At 40.6% G+C, this 17,688-nt stretch overlaps 1 protein-coding gene across 2 annotated transcripts in view; it reads right to left on the bottom strand.

Annotated features, from left to right (window-relative positions):
• The window catches only part of sorcs3a (sortilin related VPS10 domain containing receptor 3a), a 218,335-nt gene that overhangs the window by 46,682 nt on the left and 153,965 nt on the right, over window positions 1-17,688 (bottom strand). For both annotated transcript variants that reach the window (XM_019279262.2, XM_027285251.1), the window contains 5 exons: window positions 11,743-11,832; window positions 11,185-11,364; window positions 5,108-5,254; window positions 2,745-2,847; window positions 1,623-1,699 (listed from right to left, as the gene is read on the bottom strand). In XM_019279262.2, coding sequence (XP_019134807.1) covers window positions 1,623-1,699; window positions 2,745-2,847; window positions 5,108-5,254; window positions 11,185-11,364; window positions 11,743-11,832 — 597 coding nt within the window. The remainder of the gene's footprint in view (window positions 1-1,622; window positions 1,700-2,744; window positions 2,848-5,107; window positions 5,255-11,184; window positions 11,365-11,742; window positions 11,833-17,688) is intronic.

Genomic DNA, 17,688 nt, shown 5'->3' with positions numbered 1-17,688 from the left:
CCAATGAGATGTTACCATTGAATTTTGGATGATTGCAGAAAGTTCGCAAACAAAGGTGCCTAAAAAAAAAAACCTTCACAAACACAGATTTTATGATTTTTGAAGCATAAATGCGACTGCCAGGAGTAAAAATGGTTCATGGTGACATGACATCAACATCACAACCACTAAACTACCAAGTTTAATTATTTCTTGTAATTAAAATCAACAGGTTGTAAAGTTCAAGTTAGAATAGTTTTCAGCAGTGTGAGTATAAGGCTGCTGTATCGAGGCTGAATGGGTGGATCATTTAGCCACTTTAATTAGGTCAGCAACCTCCTTTTTAAGACATGTACAAGCTTTGAAATTCAGTGGTGTATTTACTGATTTATTTAATGTTGTACAACAAAACATGAAAATCTCTTAAGCTTGTGTTAAGCACAGACATCTCACAAAGCCCCTCTGATTCGAGGAAACCGGAGCTGAAAAACAATGTGAACTCATTTTCAGGTTTCAGGACTTCTGCAGCACTCCAGATACAAAGGGTACGCAGGGTGATTTTACTTCATCACTTTACTTTATCGCTTTAAAAAAAACATAAACTCAAGAGCACAATTATTAGAAATGAATTAAACATTGTGTTTATCCGCTCTAAAGCTAGGATAATTAGGACTAATTAGGCTGGCTTTAGACCCATTAGTGATGATGCCCACCCCTTTTTTTTTTCTAGCAACAAACATGGAGACACACGCTCTCTGAGTGGAGGAGAGCAGCAGCACATTTAGTCGACCAATCAGCAGCCAGATATAAACTTGAATGACCTGCAGATGTTTGTAACTTATGACCAATCACCACTTCCCCTTAGTTTTTTGTTCGAAATCGTAATCGTGTGCTGAAAGTGGATAAACTGAGGACAACGGCTCATTCACATGACTTGAAGTTCTACTGCGTGCTAGGATTGAGACATGGTGACATTCATGAGCTCAGTGGATACTGTTGTGATAAATAAGCTGAAGGTAGCGTTATTTCTCACGAACGTTTCACATTATAACAATAAATGATCATACTTAACTTGATATGTTTTACGTTATAATCGTCTTGCATGGCAGCTATATGCTTCTGTAAGATATAGTCTGTTACATTAAACCTGACTTATACTTTCAACAATCTTACATATTTTGTATGTATATATGTATATATACCAGATATGCAAATTAGCATATTTCATCTAACTACTTTTGAAGCAGACAATATTTGGCCTCAAAGTGACCTGAAAATATCAGCATACGCAGCTGAAGATCTCTATAGGAGCTTATTTCACACATTCATAGATGAACCTACTTCTTTTATTTTGCGCTTCAATCTGTTTATGTATAGGCTTAGTGCTGCTTGATAATGTGCTCTAATATTTGCATGTCATACGGGTAGTGTGGGCTGTAAATCCTTTAATCCTAAAAGCACTTGAAGCTTGAAAAGTGAAAAGCAGGTGCAGCGACAGGAACAAAGTGGGGCGTGGCTGAGCAATTGACACCCTAATACAGTACACATTTGGAAAGCCAGTGGCTGTTATGTCAATGTTTCAAACTGTTGTGTGAGTCTGTCAGTTGGCTGGATCTGGGTGTGATTCTTGGTGTGAAGCTCACCTGTCTCCAGCTATTGCCGGCGTCAGATGATATGAACATGCCAACGTTGTTGTAAGACAGCTCTGCTCCGATGTTTCCTGCAGTGGAACAGCAGTGACACAACAAAACTGCCGTGAGATCGCACAGATGAAGGGCCATATATGTGTTTTAAATGCATGCTGTCAATCACACCACATCTGTGATTAGTTTCTTCCCCTGGCTTCATTCCCAGATCAGCTCGCCGTCTCTCGATTCATGTGAATAATACAGAGGAGACTGGAGGTTAATTCCTATGGATGCCGGCATCATCCAGGCAGCATAATGTAAGATGCGGAGGAGGGCGGGTTCCTCCTTCGCTTTGGCAGTTTCCAGAGTTACAACACAATGCTTCGGAAATTCTTTTTTCCTGCGAGTGTGCAGCGAGTGAACTGCTTTCTTTTTGTTGATCTGCTCTACTATCTTGGCCACGGCTCAGTAAATAGGCATGTGTTTGATCTGGATGGTGTTTGTCATGTTGGTGAGATGATCTCTGCACCAGCTGACGTCTTAAAAGGCACAGCGGGCAAAGTGAATCACGGTGCCAAGGCAAAGACTCGGCCAGGGACACACACAGACACACACACACACACACCAATGACAAAACAGACAGATTAAAAGACAAACACACTCTAATGCACGGACGTACACATTCACACAGACAGGAATACTTTTTTTTTTTCTGCTGACTGGTGCTAACACATCTATTTTGTCTTGACTCATCTCTCTTCCTTTGCTTCGAGTCCTTCGAAATGTCACACAAACATAATTGGCTGGGTGGCGTGTCATCACCAAAACAGGTGGACATGTCATCCACGACATGCTTGTTTGGATGGAGGAAGTGGAGACCCTGCAGAGCACTGTGTCCAGTGTGATTAAACACAGTGTGAGGGCACGTAGGAGTCATGCTAGCGCTGCATTAACTAGTCTAGTAGCTGACGGGGAGAATCATAGTAGAACTCCTCATCCACAATGCTGTGCTTTCATCACTTAAAATGCAAATTTTTTACTTGAAGTAGCAAGTAGAGGCTAAAAAAAGTGTTTTTTCTGTCACAAAATGGACGTTAAAACAAGCTGCGAGGGGATGTTTTGTCTTCTTTTTCCTACCTGTGGCGACTATTATCCCCGGTGCAGAGCTCTTGGTGGAGATTGTTCCTGACAAATACGGGTTCTCTGACATTTGCAGCTGGAGATGAAGTGAACAGAAAGGCTGCAGAGGGAGAGAAGCAAACATGTTATATTAAAGAGAAACAAAATAGGTTGATAAAATGTCAAAAAAGAATGCATATTCATGTTCAAACTGTCATCCGCTGAGCCAGAAATGATTTTGCACATCTGTGCGGTGATATGCTGGATTATACTGGATCGTATTTACAGTTACATATAATACAAATCAATCCTGTTCTCACGGTGAAAAGATGACAGGGTTAGAACAGAGCAAAAACAAAACAAGCCAGATTCATTAGCCTCCCAAAGAGAACCAACTGTGCCTTCATAAGTTTTGCTAATTGCATTTAATCTGTCATTAATACAAAGAAACGATGGAATTTGCATTAAAGTATGAAGCCAAGTCCCCAGGGCATGCACACAACAGAGGACAATTACATTTGTTCACGGAGCAGAGAAAAAGAGTGTCTGCTTTCATCTCTGCAGCAGACAGCGTGTCACTGGTGTGAGGACATCAAGGGCAGTGGGACAGAACAGCGTAATCAAAAGGAATCTACGGCAGTAATTAAAATGTCACATGAATGCACAATCACGGGGGAACCTGTGAGCTGCACTGCACTGCCCTGAAATCACCTCTTAAACAGCATGGAGCCCCCCTTAATGTCTCAAACATGATTCCTCCAAACAGTCATCCTGTTAGTTTTAGTCGCGGGGAGGCCATCTAATGAGGAACGAGACACCGTCAACACATGCGGCGAATCTGGATCTGCCGGTGCAGCACCTTCTCTGCCTTATTCTTAACGCAACATTTGCAATTTCCACAGAATAATACATATATTAAAGACTTTTAGGTTTGGCCACAGTATGACTCTGTTGCAGTAAATGGCAAAACACTTATTTTATTTTCTTAGTTTTTAAGTTTTGTCTCAAATCAGCTTGTTTTCTGCTGTGCAGCATCTTTTACAGGGAAAGGTGGATTTTTGCATTGCTAATTCAGTACTGCTTGCTAATAAGGCACCCCACATAAAAGTTGGAACTGCTGTAATGACTTTTTGAGATAACTTCTTTTATGATTTGGCTGTATAAATAAAATAGAATAGATTTAAATTATCAGGAGGCACAGTGGTTAGCACTGTCGCCTCTTTTCTGTGTGTGTTGGGTTCTCTCCGGGTTCTCCGGCTTCCTCCCACAGTTCAAAGACATGCAGGTTAATCTGTGTAGGTGTGAATGGTTGTTTGTCTCTATGTGCCAGCACTGTGACAGTCTAGGGTGTACCACCACGCTTCCCAATGCCCAGTGCCAGCTGGGATAGGCTCCAGCCCCTGCAACACTGATATAGAAGAAGTGAATTATGAGCCATTAATATAAACATCTATCCATTCCCATACAGCCAGGACTGTAGGTGTAAATGGAGTTTCTAGAAGGTCAGTGGTGATGAACTAAAGAGCAGGCAGTAGGCTTGTGACTGAAAGGTTGCACATTCAAGTCCCAAACTGGCAGAGTAGTTGGGGGACAATAAAAGAGCAGCGTTTGTTCTCTAAAGTGCAGATCAGAGTGTGGATTTACAGGCCAGCAGTGAACACAGAGCACTGTGAACCACTCAATTAGTCAGGACGACTACTAAAACTCTTGTTGCCGCAACAGGAAGCAGCAGACCACCAGCGGATACAATTTAACCAGCTTCACCAGATTTACAGTGGTTAATTTGAAAAGCTCACCTCCCACTGTGCATGTATTTACAGTCAATTATTTGAACTCTACTAATTCAGTCGTACTGCAACGAAAACCCCTTGTGCGTAATATTTATCACTTTGTCCCAGAAGATTCTTTGCTCCACTAAGACACCACCACTGCATGTTTTTACAATAAGAGAGCAGGACAGAAAAACTGTGAGGACTGACAGACAATAATGAAATTGTTAGTCAAAAAAAATTTACTTATGGCAACATGGAATCAATACTTTATTCTTAAAAGCTTAACAGTGATCTGTTCTGTTGCCCATGAAGTTGGACTCATTTTGTTTTCAGACACATTCCTCTTTTTATTATTATTTCTTGTGGTTTCATTTTCGCTGTGATATGTTTGGAAGAGATTGATCAATGAAGTTTTAAGAAGATACACTTCTATCTATCAACAATAAATAACACTGTCACAATCATTTCATGAGAAGAGGTGAAAATATTGGATTCCATCTTCATGGGCAACAGTGTATAAAGCATTATAAAGCTAATGACAACAAAAGTTAGAACTCATAAAACCATTTATAACCCATTGTGCTTTATTACAAAGTGATGAATTCTTACCAGTATGCAGTGAATGTCGTTTCCATCCAGGTCCGACGCTGGAGCCTGCAGGAGCCGCCAGTCCCGGCCTTTGTTGTAGGTGATGTACGTCTTCACCTGGTTGTCTTGCCTTTTATTAGCGATCAACATGCCTTTAATTCCTGCCACCTGATGGACACAGACACACGGCACAAGGGTGACTCTCAACTTAACCCAGACTAGCAGTTAAATTCTCTGTTGCAGATGAAAAACGTACTCGGTACTCATCAGAAAGGAGAATCTTGTGTATTGAGGCACCGGAGCTTCATGACTCGAGCTCAGTTAAATGCAAAAAAGTGCACTTCTCCTTTTCTTGCTGCGGCTGACAGTGTGGCAGACACCATCAGCAGAATGGGCCGCATTTTCTTACACTGTGCTAAGTGTTATCTGTAATTATATCTCAGCAATACAGACAGTACAAAATGACGACTGTTCAGGAGAGACACCTTGTCTGTTTCCTCACAGTCAGCCACACACAGACATATACGTAAAAACACACTCATACAGACACACACACCTCTCCCAGAATCCTCCCTGCTAGCTGTCTCTCAGGGATTAGACATATCCCTCAACTAAACCAAAGCATTGTATGCAATGGAAAGGACAGAGTCATTTCAAATGGTTGCCATAGCGAGGGGCTCCAGTTGGATGTGTTTCCCTCCCTGAAGGGGCCCGTCTGTATAAGTGGCACTAATAGGCAGAGCATCTGACATTGTCATAGAAACATGGCGCTCAGGATGGATGCAGCTAACGAGGGTCCTTACGTCCTTATCCAACCCGAGCTGTCAATCACCGCAGTAATGTTTTATTGCCTCCGCCTCCTCTATCACATGTACGCATGCGCGCACACACACACACACACACACACACACACACACATGCAAGAACCACTCATCATGACCAGCACACAATTCTCTCCATCCATCACTCACACCTCCCACACTCTACTTTAGGACAAAGTGAAGCAAATGGACATAGATCTCCATTCTACAGCCCGGATGACTCGCGGGCGGAGCAGCATTAAAGGAATCCTCCGACATTTTGGAAAACTGGCTCATTCGACCACCTTTTAAAGCCTTTCTGGTGTCAAGCGAGTAGAAATGAAAAAGAGATTTGCTCCAGCTCAAAGTGATCAAAGCCGGTGAAGGCAGCTGGTTTTACAGTGATAATCTGTGCTCTCTTCACTGTAGCATGAGTCATGACTCTGACCACGGTGTACACGTGGTGAGCAGAGCAAAATATTGTATTCAATATTTAATTTTAATACAACCTCTGTTCAGATCTACTAACAAACATCTCTATATGCTGAGACTGTGCCGCACACAATTCTGTTGACTTAGTCCCATTATCATACAACTGGGAAATCTTAAATAACATACACGTTTGGGGTGGGGGTTGGGTGCTTGATTGGTCAGCAGTTATGGAAGCTCTGGGCATTTTTTGCATTTCAGACAAATTTAAATATACCCTATATACCTACAAAAAATAAAATGCAACTGTTGTAATTTACTGCATCGTCTGATATCACGACGTCAATATAAATTCAGTTTACTGTATCTGTGAAGCACTGTTCCCAAATCAGACTTCTGTACAGTTATTGAGTTATAGAGCTACAGCTAATGATTATTTTCAGTTCAGTTGATCTGTCAATTCTTATGAGTTTGAAATGCTGACAATTCATTCACAGTGGGTCAAGACGCAGCAAAGACATAGCGACACCTTAGAAATGTGTTATTGCTAATGTGTTAGCAAAGGGTTCCACCATGACTCATTTGAAGGTATGTTCGTGTCCACTGATGGGTAAAAATCCAATTTTCTCTCTCGTTTAGCTCTGTTTTGGTCTCAATCAACTCATAAAGGAAATATCTGTCTCTTTAAAGTCTTCATTATGTTCTCCAGATAGCAGCTAACTCTGTCTTTCAGCTATTTGTTACTGAACTAGCATATATTGATATATTATCTTTGCATCCGTTTTGGCTGGAAGCAGGTTGGAAAGGCCAGCATCAAAACAAAAAGCTATAGAGTTGATAGGGTGAGGATTTTCTGTGGATTGGTCACTACAAATGACCCTATTTATTTCACACATAGTAATCTGATCCACTGTTAATCCTTTTGATTAAAAGGCCACTGTAAATTTCACTGTAAAACCTGTGACGTCTTTGAAACCAACTCAAAATCTAGATTTAAAGTCTGTGTAAAGTAAAAATAAATGTGTTTTGAGTTTGTCAGACTGAGGAAGAAAGTGTTATTAACCACCCACCTGCTTTTATACCGTTGCACTAGGGGGCGCGGGGGTATGCTATGTATTATGCTACTGCTTCCCTCAATGCATCAGTCTCGTTTTAGAACGGCCCAAAAAATCCTGCACTGAAAACTGCTGAAAAACAGTTTGAACCTCTAACTCCACATTTGAGTAATATATCTTTTTTCAGAAACCATGTTTTGAAAGAAAACATGGAATTCCCTTTACACAGACTTTAAAAGACCCCCTTCACTTGCCATCCTGTTTTAAACATAAAGGAGAGACTATAGTGTCCTTAGAACCTGTGAAAAGAGCAAAACACCCTCTCTGGAGTCAGTGTTTGGTTTGTCTGTTCTGGGCTGCTGTAGAAACATGGCAGTTCAACACGGAGGACTCTGTAGATATAAAAGGCTCATTCAAAGGTGACAAAAACATAATGATTCATATTTTTAGGTGATTATACACTATTGAAAACATACTTGTAAACATTGTATTCCATTCATGCCATATTTTGTAAATAGAGCCCTCTAAACCTGACACACGGGACCTTTAACACTCGTCCCATCCACCATACTTGTTGCTTTTTATTTAAGAGTTGTTGAATTTCAAGTAGTTTTTTAAAATGAATTAATCCATTAAAACATGGCTGCCAATCTAAATGACACTGCTACTGAGTGAAGAGGGAACATTATCATTTATTGAACAGCGGGGAATCTGCATTTAATGTGAAGCAATTTAGTGTCCGACAATATATTGTATGGCTCATTTGTCGGATCACAGCTTTGTGGGTTTAAGTGTGCTGCCAGGAAAGAACACAAACATGAAGGAGCACCGCATCATCATGAGAATCAGCATCTTCCAGATCATCTAATCCTCTCCACCGCCAACAATCCACTTCATGTCTTCAATCAGTCATACAGAGCTGTTTGTCGCGAGGCGGGAAGGGAGGGAGAGGGGGAGGTGAATGCAATGAGCTCAAGTCAATCAGAGTTCTAATTGTCGGAGAGCCACCTGCTAAACCACCTCTCAGACTGAAGGGAAGTTTAGCAGGTGATGGAGAGCCCCGATGTCAACAGAAAATTAGTTTGCACAACAAAGGCTCATGATTACAGAAATTGCCCTTATCCAATCTGATTGACAATAAAATAATCCTAATTTAGAAGATAATTGTTCAATTTTCTGTGTGGAAGTCAACGTAATTGATTTAAGGGTGGAGGATGCAGCGAGAACAGAAGCCCACCGGGAAGAGACATGACTAATAAGTGGGAGAACAAAACAACTTTCACACACTTTGTTGTCTCCCCTCTGGTCTGACTGGAGCTGTGTCTCCTCTCTGGAACATTAGCTCTGTGAAGTGCAGTTTGTCAGGGTCTAATAACAATGAATGGGATGAGATCCATGGCATATATCTTAGCCTTGTGTAATGGGTCTGATTTATCAGAGACAGCAGTGTATCTATCTCTTGTTTAGGTTCTGATCGAGAACGGAGCTGTGACCGCATGACAAATGTAATTAAAACGCCGTATCATCTCATGCTGCATGGTGAAAATGCCTTAACTACTGCTGCATGGTAATAGGAGCTGCACACACACTTGGGCAAGCGTGCACACACACACACACACACACACACACCACATACTGTGCAAGGGAAGTAATGGCATTGTTAATTACCACACCACTGCCACTGCTGCTGGGCAATATCTCACTTCCTTCGCTCTCACAGTCACACCTGCCAGCGTAGGAGTGATAAACTGGGTTCAACAGGGAGTGGAGAAGGAGGAAATTCTACATTGCTGCTATGAATGCTAATGCAAACACATACAATAGCTAGCCAGAAAGCTAACAAGGTCATTACAAGTCCAGAGGTGCATGGCAGTGAGCCCCATTAAGCGTGTTCTTCATACTGTATATGTCTGCTGTCAGGAAGATCCACGAGCACAGCCTGTAATGCAAACCTATCCTCATAAGACAAGCGACTGGAACACAAACTCTACAGGCAAGTCTGTGTTCGTGAAGTAAGCTACAGTTATCTGCAGTTATTTCTATAACTAACTGGGGCCATGCCATTAGCATGTGACTTAAAGCTGCACCGGTGAATATTTTTATGGAATAAATCAAATGTATCATGTGAAAATTCTCAAGAATTATCATCACACTCTGTATTTCCTCTGAGCTGAGCGCTTTAGTGTCATTCAGCTCATTGTTTTGGTTTTATTGCCTGCAACTTTATTCAGCTCACGCTCATTGTTCTCATCGACCATGCTTCCAGCTGCAGCAGCCAGCTGTTTTAAGAAAAGAAGCCATGTGTACACCACCAGCTCGTTCCCATTCCCAGAGTGTCAGATACTGACATTTTGTCACGCCCCTCTGCACACAAGGTACACTTTAGCATCTGTATGAGATGTGCAGGGCTATCATCCAACCCGTTCATGTCAGGTGGCGTAGTGTGAAGAGCAACGTTGATTTATTTGAAGTTTGAAGTTTAGGAGGTTATGCACGTGACTTGGCAACATGATTTGTAAGTCTGCATCGTAATGTACTTATTCCAATTCAAATCATGAGCATTTCCCAAAACATACCAACTCATTTTGTTGCCTAAACCAAACCCAAACCAAAGTTCTAAAATTGCCTCCTCATACAGCTGCAAAAGGGTGTCTTGTGCATACGTATGGTGCATATAATGTGAAGATGTGATCATATTTATTATTTATTATCTTACACATTTCTCCTATTAAAATATGTTACTGCCTAAATGTTTGTAAAAATCAATGTTAGTTACTGAAGTGTTGTCTGATGTAATTTGATGCTTAGGCTACCAGTGCATATCACCCAGTGTTACATCTTATATATTAAAATCCATCCAATCCATCCATCTATTTCCCATAACTGCTTGTCCCTATCAGGGCCGTGGGATATTAAAATACATTATGAAATTACAAAAGAAAGATTTATATCCAAATCAAATCAACAAAGTAATATGACACAAAATCACACCTGACCTGCACAGCACGGACCGGCAGAAATACATCTATAGAATCTGAGTGATAATAAAAAAAAATTGAGTCATACAATAAAACACTCATAATAAGATTAGTCCCTGCAGTGACAGAGTATTCCAGTAATAAAGTACTGCATACATTTGGGGACATGACATTCTGAAAACAAAGCAGAAGAGGCCAAGATACACAGACTTTTAGTTCCATGTGTGGGTCAAAATCTATACATCCTACGTTTCCCAAAATGCAACTTGATATTAAATCTTCAGACCCTGTTAAATGCCTGACACACTGTGTGTCAAGTTTGTGACGCAGGGTTTATTTTCTCAGACTTCACAAAGCTGTTTCAGAGCCACTAAAGACATACAAGAGTAGTATGTGGTTGGTCCCCATGACCAGTAAACTATTCTTTTTGTTTACACTTGGATCAAATGTGGGCCTTTAAAATGTGAGGTCGTAGTATTTGTTCCCAGGAGAAATATACTGGAGGGTTTTAGAAGCCAGAAAATTCAGCAGCAGCAGCAGAATAATTCCTGGGTCACTGGTAACAACCCCGCTGATGCACCCTTCTGAGATACTCTATGGTCATTTTGTGCAATGGGACATAATAATCTGAATATATTGCACATTTAACCACAAGCTTTCGGGAAAAAAGAAAACCCTTTGCTCCACTGTGTGTTGGCACAGGCATGAGTCACTTTATGACAGATCCTAATGCATAATGAGAAAGTAATAGTTCCTGTAACTTTCCTTCCATTCAATCAATAAAAGCCTCACCGTACACAACCACCCCAGGGTGAACAATTCCATCACGTGCCTACCTCGTACAAGTCCAGCATCTGGTTTCCTCCAATGCCCCTAGTTGTCTTGACATTTTCCATGGCCAAGGTGAAGTAGACCCCCCTGGTGTCGGACAGGTAGAGGTTATAGGTGTCGTTCTGGTTCCACTCCTGCACCGCCGCAAATACCTGCTTCTCATCAGTGCTGACAATGTGTAAATCCTATCATCGAGCAGGGAGAGATTAAGAGGAGTTATGACTGGAGGCCGCAGAGGTGACAGATTAGAACATGCTGACCCTGTGGGACTGGTCATGAGATCAATGCTGCGGTGTGAATATAAATGGTCAACGACACGCTGCACGGTGTAGCTCGCTTAGGGGAGTGCGGTACCACTACTGAGTATGACTTTTTAGAGGACGGCATGGCAGCTTTTAAATAAATTAGCTGGAAATGTCACCATTTTACAGCATCGACTTAAAAAGCTTACAGGAATAGGAATGAAAATACTTAATTAATAAATTATTAATTAAATTTGTGAGAGACCAAAAATAAAACAGATTTCTATGAGTCAAAGGAAGTAAAATGTCACTGCAACTTACCTTCGGCAGGGAATATTTGGGCAGTTTGGTTTGTATGAACGAGTCTCTCTTGTATGACACATAATAGGTGGCTCGTCCTGATGTGGGAACCTACAACACATACACAGAACAATCATTTCATATATTGTTATTGGTATTGTGTTTCCCTTCATCATCTGTAACTTTGGATATATTTTTGTCTTATTTGGGCAACTTTCTTTTTCACAGTTTCTCTTGGCACTGCGGTGATGGAGCTATGTTACAGGGGACACCTTGTGTCAAGGCCTCGTACGTAACCTCATCACTGACACCATATCATATTTTCTCCAATCAATTAAAGTGGTGGGTGAAAGCGCACATCAATCTCCCTCACTCTCCTTTTGTCCTGCTGGTTTTCAAAGCACCTTTATTTTTATTTTTTTATTTATTTTGTACTTTGCCATTTATAGCGATCTGGCTTGTTTTCAGAGGATGCTGCCCTATCTAGGTGTCAGTGCACTTGGTGGTTTCAAAGTGGACTTTGGTAAATATCTCGTAGGACAATCAATAGTCTCATTATTCTTTGTCAAGGGAAATCTTTAAGTTGCCTAACCAAGCTTCATCTGCCAGCCGAGAAAAAAGGAAAAGTCGTCCATAATGGTCTAGACCCTTTGCAAACACCCCAAGCTGTTAGTTGTTAGCTTATGCAGCAAGAAAACACAGGGCTGGTGGGTGCTGGAGAATTGTCATTAGCCCCAAGGCCACGGAAGCCGAACACATACATACACATACAGAGACGCGCAGAGCAAAGTGAGACTGCAGCTCCACAACCCACTCTTCCCTCCTATCAATAACGACATGAAATTCATTAGAGGAAAACCTTCAAATCAAACTTCTGGCTCTCTGCTGAGGAGAAGTGATATCAGTATTAATGTTGTATGACAGAGCTGATTCTTTTACTGATCGTGTAAGCGCTGCGAATGGCTCAGAAGAGAGAAAACAAGCTCAGAGTGGAGATATAGCAGGCTAGCGCTGAACAGTCCCACATGCAATCCAGTGAAGGAGCAGCGGATCGATTGTGGGATAACCAGAGGCGTTTTGAACTTTAAGAGGAATTGGTATGATTGATTTTTTTTTCTCCCATCCCTTTCAGGATCTTTGGTCTGTGACGCATACGTGTTAAAATGTGGAGGTGCTAGAATTGAAGGGGAGGTTTAGGTTGAGTGCCTGTGAGTTTACTTGAGAGACTTTGGAGAGGTCAAACAGGATTGAAGGTTCTTTGGAGAACAACTCTATTTCTTTGTGTAATGTGCTGCCAAGGCCAGTGAGGTTTCCAGGGGAAGGGCTTGCCTGTAGCTCAGGTAAGTAGGTTTTGTGAGAAATCCGTCTTCTCCACTGAATAAAACATTTAGTGGGATCAAACAGCTGGAAGAGCACCATTACCGCTCCTACTACAACTGCTGTTGAGAATAACAATAGAAGGCAGGGTTTTGTAATTATTGTTTTAATTCATGTAACATCCCTAAAATAACGTTGAAATATACATTGAACTGCACAAAAGTCCATTTTTAAAGCACATTTAGCACAGCCAGGTGATTCAGGTTTACATCGCACAGTATGACATCACACAGGGAAGGTTTTCGGAGGACAAGGATCATTTAGTCTCTCGGGCAAGCTGGTTCTGAAAGTAGTGAATCTTATCTAAAGACCGTTGGAGGCACCATATGTTGCTTTTATACCCAGGTTTAAAGAGATGAAGCAGAAAACGCAGCCAAATACATTTTCTTGCCCAAACACAGGTGCTGAAAACACCTTTGGCAGACATCAAGCACCGCAGCAGTACATTTGAATATAATTGGTGTTGTTGTGGACTGGACGTGTAATTATGCTGACTTTTCCTGTTGACTTTTAAATGCACGAAACCTCATTTACACAATGTCAAAGTAAATAATATTCATGCTGTAGAGGAAATTAAAACACAACCCATAAATTGTGTCCGTGTTACTTGGAATTCAGAACATTAACATTTCAGATTTTTCCATCGCACAAATCATGATTAATATGACACACCAGGCAGTGGTTAAGATGAATATTAAAACTAGTGTGGCTTCACACTAAAAACAAGGAATAAATGTTCAGTTGAGGTAAAAGTAAATGTTTTCTTTGTGCCAAGCACAATCTTTTATACCAGAGATAGTGTAGGGTAACCTTTGTATGGAAAGAGCTCAGTGACTTTGTTTCAGTGGAGATGAAAAAAGAAGAAAGATGCTTCAGCAGTATTTTCAGTGTTCAATCAAATGACTGTGTTGTAAAGGTTTTGTGTAGAACAAAACCCACTGAAAAACACTCTCTAGTAAATTCAAGCCACTATTTACTTCCTTTAGCAAACTGTTCTGTTTTTCTGTTCAAGACATCTCACTGTACTCATCAACCTCAAGAATTCCACCTACAGAACAATATGAGCAGGGCCGCCCTGGCCTCCCTGTGTTAAAACATTATTACTGGGTGGCGAACGTGAGGGCTCTCGCTTTCTGGCAACGGGGCTTCTCTGATGATGGCCAGTCTGATGACGGTCCTGGGAACTTTTTTTACCAGTGTTGCTCTTTTCTGGAGTGCAGACTTCATACAAAATAGTTGGTCATAATTTAATTATCAGAAAATCCATAAGGATTCTGAATCGGATAAAAAAAAATAAAAAAAAAACTGTTTTGGTAAATGTCTCAGTACACACCTCTTTAACATACAATCATTCATAAACATTTAAACCGGCACTGATGGATACAACTCTTCTGGACTGGAGGCGGAGGGGGTTGTGCTGCATTGGTGAGTTTTATATAAATAAAAAATTTGACTCATTTCTTCAGCTTCAATCTAACATCGTCTTCCTCAAAAACATTTCTATTATTATCTTCAAGTCAGGCATTTTATACAGGAACGCATTCAAGAATTCACAACCAGACCAGATAGGCTCATCCGTTATGACCTATTTCTTTCACAGCCTGACTCTAAACACCTGATCGTAACACCAGTAGAAACTGGTCATCTTAGAGAGGCCTGGGCTGCAGAATTGGGTGTTTCAGTGTCGCAGGAAATGTGGGAGGAGGGATTGGCCAGTATACAGAGCTGCTGTATAAGTTCTAGATAAAGATGAATTCAATTTAAAGTTGTACACAGATTACATTACTCTAAAACCAAACTCAACAAACTATTTAAATTGGTTTCGGCTCTGTGTGACAGATCTGGCAAAGCAGAGGGATCGCTATCACACTTATTTTAGCACTGTCCAGTACTAAATAACTGGACTGACATATTTAGCTGCACACTGGCAATTTTTGGCTGCTCTAACAGTACAAAGGCAGCAAAAAAAAAAAAAATACTCAACTGGAAATCTCCTCTGCCCCCATGTTTCAAAAGCTGGTTTAATGAGATGCTTTTTATCAGAAGGATGGAGGTGGTTTGTTTCAATAAAAGGACTTTACACGTTCAGAGAACTTGGAAACCCTTTTTGGCATTGTTAGATGAGACTTAACAGTCTTACTGTACTGTGTATTTTGGTGCTTTGCTATGTCCTGTAGTTGATGCATTATTTCCCTGATCTTGTAATATCTTAGCGCTACCCATGTGTTTTTCGTGCTTATCTCATTTGAATGTTATATGTATATGTTTATTGTACTATGAGGTAAATTGAAAAATAAAGTACAGTGGTCCCTCGTTTATCGCGGGGGATACGTTCTAAAAATAACCCGCAATAAACTAAATCCGCAAAGTAAGCTTTACAATTATTATACATGTTTTAAGGCGGTAAAACCCCTAACCACACACTTTTATACACCTTTTTACATGCATTTTGTACAGTACTCCCTTAGTTGATCAGGACGCAGAACACATGTGTGGTTCTCCCTTAGCCAATTTAGGATGCAGAACACAATGTGCCTTCATACTTCAAAAATCATGCAAAATTACACAAAAAAAATCCGCGAAACAGCGAGTCCGCGAAAAGTGAACCACGTTATAGCGAGGGACGACTGTGTTCAAAAAAACATTTGCTCCAACATACTATAAGCAGAAACAGAAATGTGTGCCTGGAAAATATGTTGAGCATCTCTAAGTTAGCAAGTTAAAGATGGTTTTCTGTAGAGCTAGCGGTGGCAGGAAACGTCCATTCTCTTTACGTTTATGTATGGGACCTTCTTTGTTAACATTTTAGCTGGTCTGGAAGCTTATATTTATGTTTCTATGTTTCCTGGTTGGGTTCAGTTCTTTCTTATCAAAGCTGCTCAGTAGTGCATGAAATCAAGAAATGTTGATTTCCGAGCATAAAATGACCTCTAGTTTGGTTTCTTGATGACGTTTTGCCTCTCATCCATGAGGCCTCCTCAGTTTAAACAGGCTGGTGGTGAGGTATTTGTCTCTGCGGGGTCATTGACACCTTGAGAAGCATGTGAATCATGGACACATCCCTTCATTCAGTGGGCCGCTAAGGTCTACAGGCCCAGAGAGCAAGCACATCAGAGACCTCCAAGCTGCTAACTTTATCTGCTAACTTGAATGGGGATTTAATCATGAAGCTGTTCCGAGGCTTTCCAGACGTTACTGAACCGAATGGATCAAATTCTGATCATTAAACCAAACCATTTTTCAGGGGTAGAGATGCTAAAAAAACATCTCAAAAAAGAATTTTTTGAGCCAGTGTGTTTCCCATGATGGACACTATGTCAAAAGAGCTACAAAGCCTGGCACTCTTCCTTAGAGATGGTTTCCATAGTAGCAGCATAGGAAATCAGGACACATCATAATAAGTCATAAGAAATAACATTATATTAATTAAATCCACACCTGTACTATATATATATATATATAATATAATATATAATATATATATATATAATACGCGGTTTTGTTTACTTCCGTGGGCGGCCGCCATTTTGGATGTGGCAAAGTAGAGCTTTGTTTACCAGATATATTAGTGTGTGTGTGAAGGGGTGTATAAGAGGCATACTTAAAGCCCTCACGGGAGCCTGCGCCCTGCACGGTCGCCCACATTGCCCACAGCTAAAACCGGCCCTGCTTGTATTAGTTTACGGGCAGATCTGCCACACCAATATGGCGGACGTAACGTAGCAGCAACGGACCAACCTGCTCAATGAGGCGTCTATGTATAGGTCTATGATCTATCCAACTAAGGAGAGTCTGTGTATATATGTCTATGATCTATCCTAACTAAAGGAGAGTCTATGTATATATGTCTATATCTATCCAACTAAAGGAAAGTCTATGTATATATGTTATGATCTATCCTAACTAAAGGAGAGTCTATGTATATATGTCTATGATCTATCCTAACTAAAGGAGAGTCTATGTAATATGTCTATGATCTATCCTAACTAAAGCAGAGTCTATATGTCTATGATCTATCCTAACTAAAGGAGAGTCTATATGTCTATGATCTATCCTAACTAAAGGAGAGTCTATGTTATATGTCTATGATCTATCCTACCAAGGAGAGTCTTGTATATATGTCTATGATCTATCCTAACTAAAGGAGAGTCTATGTATAATGTCTATGTCTATCCTAACTAAAGGAGCTATGGCGAAAGTGGATAGGACGGCCTTTTAGGGGAAACATTTCATTTTAAAAAGTGCCTGACGGCTCGTTGGACAAAAACAAGGCATTGGCACAGTTGGCAAAGCCGAATTTAAATTCCACAGAAGTAACACGACTTTAACATATCACCTCAAAGCAAAACACCCTGTCTACACTACAGGAGTGTGGCACTCGTCAGTATATTTCCTCATTCTGGCTTTTCTCCGTTTGCACTGTGCATATGTGCACCTTAAGCCAATAAATGATGAATGAATTTAAATATACTTCTCTGTGTTTATTCTACATTAATTTGATCATTTTACATAAATAAATATTCATTATAAGCTTCAGTCTCAGAAAAATGCATTTAATTTATTGATACATTATTGATAGATTAATCGCGA

Source organism: Larimichthys crocea, chromosome I, assembly GCF_000972845.2.
Source record: "Larimichthys crocea isolate SSNF chromosome I, L_crocea_2.0, whole genome shotgun sequence".
Classification (NCBI taxonomy): Eukaryota; Metazoa; Chordata; class Actinopteri; family Sciaenidae; genus Larimichthys; species Larimichthys crocea.
This window is presented reverse-complemented; position numbering and strand designations above follow the sequence as displayed.